Raw genomic sequence first — 4,133 nt, forward strand, 5'->3', positions numbered from 1 at the left:
CAACTCCTACTACCTAATCGACGTGCAGAAGCCGAAGGCACGCAAGAGAGATGATTCCGGCAAGGAGTCGGACCGACCGTGGAACGCCAATCTCCTCCGAAGATTTTACAGTTAAAAAGCAATACGTAGCACGCTACCTTTTGTACTAAGTATGAGACAAGGGGTGCCCCGAGGAGTACTCGTGGACTACCCTCTTTTATCTATGAAAGATGAGTATCACGCATACGATTATGTTGCTACACTTGCTTTCTTCGTCTGGCACCGGGTTCGACCAGTCGGCCCGGGGACTCACCGCCTCAAATTATATCTGAAGTTCCACCTGCAGCTAGACAAGTAGTGTGCCGGCACCCAAGCCCCCTTTTGCCAAAATTCACAGCTCGAAGAAACGACTGTTCGACTGGCAAGAGCCAAGGGCAGGAAAGGATGCCCACGCGAAAAAACGGCTAAGGACTAACGAACTTATATAACACGAGCCAGCCTCCCACCCCGCCAGCCGACTACCAGAGAAGTCGACTGTCCGGCTTCCCGCTCACCTTGCTGCAATCTGAGAAAGCTCAAGTACTTGCCTTCCCAAAACGACCATGTCCTTCTCTGGCCACAGACTGCAGAGCAGCTGTCCGGCTGGGAAGGCGGCGGCCAAGGGAAGGCGGCAAAGGAAAAAGCCAAAGGATAAAAAGCAAACATAAACGGAAGCCAAACACATGCATAATATTTACACAAAAGACCTTCGAAAGGCCAGCATTCAACATAGTCTGAATACACCCCCAGTGGGTGGAACTGCACAAATTTAAAGATTGTTCAAAGAAGTAACAAGTAGGAAAGCTAGGACGGCGGATCAAGCCAGGGGAGCAACATGCGAGTGGGGCAGGTTGGTGGAGTCGGCGGTGCCGGCTGGAGGAGTGACCGGCTGGCGAGTCTCAGCATTGTTGTTAGAAGCACGATCGGGCTGAGGCGGGCTGGTCGCTTCACCATCCGGTGCAGCGTCTTCGTCATCCTCTCCCTCTTCCTCTTCGCCCTCATCATTGGAGGTAATCTCCTCCGCCGAGTCCTCACCTTCGGCCGGGTTCAGCCCGAACCACTCCTCCGGCTGAGCGACGCCGTCGTCATCCACCTCAGGAGCAAAGGCGCTGGTATCGGTATACTTAGCGATCGCTGAGGCGCGCTAGATGATAGCCGGCTGCACCGCCTCCAGCTCCTCGTCAGCCTCCTGCCGCCAGGTGCTCAGCTGGTCCAAGTTCAGCCTAGGATACCAAGCCCGGACGAACTCCGGAGCCCGCCCAGCGCCGGAGCGGGCCGCTGCCACCTTCCAAGCCTCGAAGCGGCCGACTGCGACCTCCAGCCAGTCGGCGGTCTGACTTGGGGTGCACGGAATCACCTCGCCAGGCCGGAGGGCGGCCAGCACTTGCGCTCTGGCGCGCTGAAGACGGCGGAGCATGTGATGGGCCGGCTGCATGCGGGCTTGAAGCCCCAGAAGCTGCTCCTCAAGTGACCGGCTGGCATTCGACACAATCTCAGCCCCCGCCTGCCGTCGCGTGTCACGGTAGGCCTCGATGGCTTGGGTGGCGGCGGCTGAGTAGCCGGGGAAGTAATCCGCACAAAGAGGAAAGCAGCGACACAAAATCAAAAAATGAATCATATAGTAGAAGGCAGGCAAGGAAGCAAAGAAGAAGGAGGCCTACCGTCAATCAAGTCTTCCACCCGGCTGTAGCCTTGGCTCAGCACCTGCCTCATCTCGGCCCAGCTTGCCGCCTCGGTCTCATACTCGGCTTTGAGGGCGGCCTCGCTGTCCTGCGCCGCCTTCAGGGCCGCCCTGTGGCTCTCCTCCAGGTCGTCCAACCTCTTGGCCAGGCTGTCACACTCTTGAGCCAGGGCGGTGCACTCGGCCTCCTTGGCACGAAGGGCGGTCTGGGCTCCGCTCAGCTGGCTCCTCAAGTCGGCATTGGCCCCTGCAATATAAAGAAAGAAGTCGTCAGGAAAAGATCCGACCCGACTACTCGGTAGTCGGCCCGAATCTCGGGGACTACACCCAGAGGGTGCACTGACGCGCCCCCACTTAAAAGAAAAACGAAGCACTTACTCCGGCTCTCGGTAAGATCAGTGGCTTTCTGATTCAACTCCTAGGCCTGGGAGTTGAAGGCGGCCACACGGAGGTTGTGGTACTCCTACAGAGAAGACAAGGGACGTGAGTAAGAACAAGATGGTAATCAAGCTTTCCAATAAGTTCCAAGCCGCCTGCTCAGCAGCCGGCTCGGAACTCGAGGACTACACCTAGTGGGTGCGCTGACGCGCCCCCACGGAAGAAATTAAAAGCAATCAAAGGAGCAAGAGGACTCACCCAAATAACCGATCGTGTCGTGAGAAACTCCTGGGTGTACTGCTTCAGCGCGGTGGCTTGGGCCTGAAGCCGGCTCCGGACGTCCTGCGCCGCCACATTCAGCACGGCTGTCCCGCCACCCAACGTCCACCCGGACGAGCTGTCGCTGGCCGCTTCTAGGTCCTGGGCAGACGAGCCGGCGTCCATGGTCTTCTGCGCGTCCGGCGCTGAAGTCGCCTTCCCTGCGCGCTGGCGAAGTGGTGACGAGATCAAAAGATCCCCTCCCATGGTCGGCTCGCCCCCAGCCGGCTACGCTGGCGGCACTTTAGGCCGGCCTCCTCGGCCCGCTCCAGTCGGCAGCGATGGCGCCGTCTCCCTCTCCATCTCCGGCTGGCTGCGCCCGACCTCCTCCAACGGGGGCACAGGGGTGTCAGGAGCCGCGGCGCAGAGGGGAATGACGAACTGCGGAGGCTGGTTCTGCAGGGCCTCCGCCTCCCTCTCCGCGTCTGCGGCCTCCGCCTGGGCCTTGGCGGCTGCGACGGCTCGCGCCTCCGCCGACTTCTGCTCCGCCTCCCGAGCCGCCCTCCGCTCCTCCGCCTCCCGCTCCTCTCGCGCTTCCCGCATGTTCCGCTCCGTCGCCTCTAGGAGGTCGGCGCGGGTATCTACCCGACGCGAGTTTGAAGACCCTCCTACAGCTCCGACTATGGAGGCATCCGGGACTCGCCCAAGGGAAAGAGGGGCCCTGTTTGATAAATTGAGAAAAAGGGTTTGGAAAAACATCAACCAAAGAAGAAGAAAAAAGAAAGGGATAAGAACAGTGACACTTACGCTGAGACCGCCTGCGGCTGCTTCACCACCATGCGGAAGCAGGCTGCCTTCGCGGCCGCCTCGTCTCGCTTGGTCGCCGCCGCAGTACTCTTGGGCTTCTTCGGCCGACTGCCGAAGTGGGTCGACGCGGCCCGGCGCTTCTGCGCGCCGCCCTGGGCAGTCAGCCCGGCGGATGGGCCCGCACCATGGTGATCGGACACCGGTCGGCGGCGCGCGATGACTTCGGCCTCGTCGTCCTCTGGCCAGTCCTCAAAGCTAGCCCCGAGCCCGGACCCGCCTGCGTCGCCACCTTCCCCCGCGATGTCGTCTTCCATGGTGGCCGCCCCCAGGTCTGGGTCGTCTACATCGTCCATCGTACGGTCGGGGAGGAACTGGCGTTCCACCCTTGCGGCCCCAGCTGCTGGCGAAAGCATGGGGTTCTGCTAAAGAAAGGCCGGCTGGTCAGGAGTCGGCCACCATGAACTCGGCAACGAGCAAAGAGAAAGAGGAAGAGAAACTTACCACCGACGGAGGATTGGCTCAAGAGTACGACACCTTGCCATACTGCCACTCCTCGATGAGCTTGCAGTTGGAAATGTAGTTCACCATGTAAGACACCTCGGCGTGAGGCATCTCCTTGGTGCTTAGCCGGCATGGGTTGAAGCGGCCGCTCATCTGGCAGATCATATGAGGTCGGCCCTAGAGCGGGAGCACCCGGCGCTCCACGAAGGCGGCCACCAGGTCGGCCCCGGACAGACCCTCCGACTTGATCATCATCCGGAGCCGGCCAACAGAGGCGGACCCGCCCGGAGACAGCGACCTGGACCGGAAGGACCATGAAGGCTGCCTCGGCAGGTTGACGAAGTCGCCTCGCGAAGCAATATTCTTCACGTAGAAGTAGGACTTCTGCCAGAGCTTCACCGACTGGATCAGCGGGATGAGCGGAAACGGGTTGTTGTCGCTCGCCCTTCGCATGGCGATGAAGGCACCACATGGGGCGGGCACGCCCACG

At 60.5% G+C, this 4,133-nt stretch overlaps 1 protein-coding gene across 1 annotated transcript; it reads right to left on the reverse strand.

Moving 5' to 3' along the window:
- Positions 1–2,623: 2,623 nt before the first annotated feature.
- LOC147960445 (uncharacterized) lies at positions 2,624–3,456 on the reverse strand. Its single transcript, XM_087533356.1, has 2 exons — positions 3,143–3,456; positions 2,624–3,056 (listed from the first exon to the last, which is right to left on the reverse strand). Exons 1-2 carry the CDS (start codon positions 3,454–3,456, stop codon positions 2,624–2,626), a joined length of 747 nt encoding a protein of 248 aa, XP_087389482.1.
- Between the last annotated feature and the right edge of the window lie 677 nt (positions 3,457–4,133).

This window comes from Triticum urartu, chromosome 7A, assembly GCF_056163025.1.
Source record: "Triticum urartu cultivar PI428250 chromosome 7A, HENAU_Tu73, whole genome shotgun sequence".
Lineage (NCBI taxonomy): Eukaryota > Viridiplantae > Streptophyta > Magnoliopsida > Poales > Poaceae > Triticum > Triticum urartu.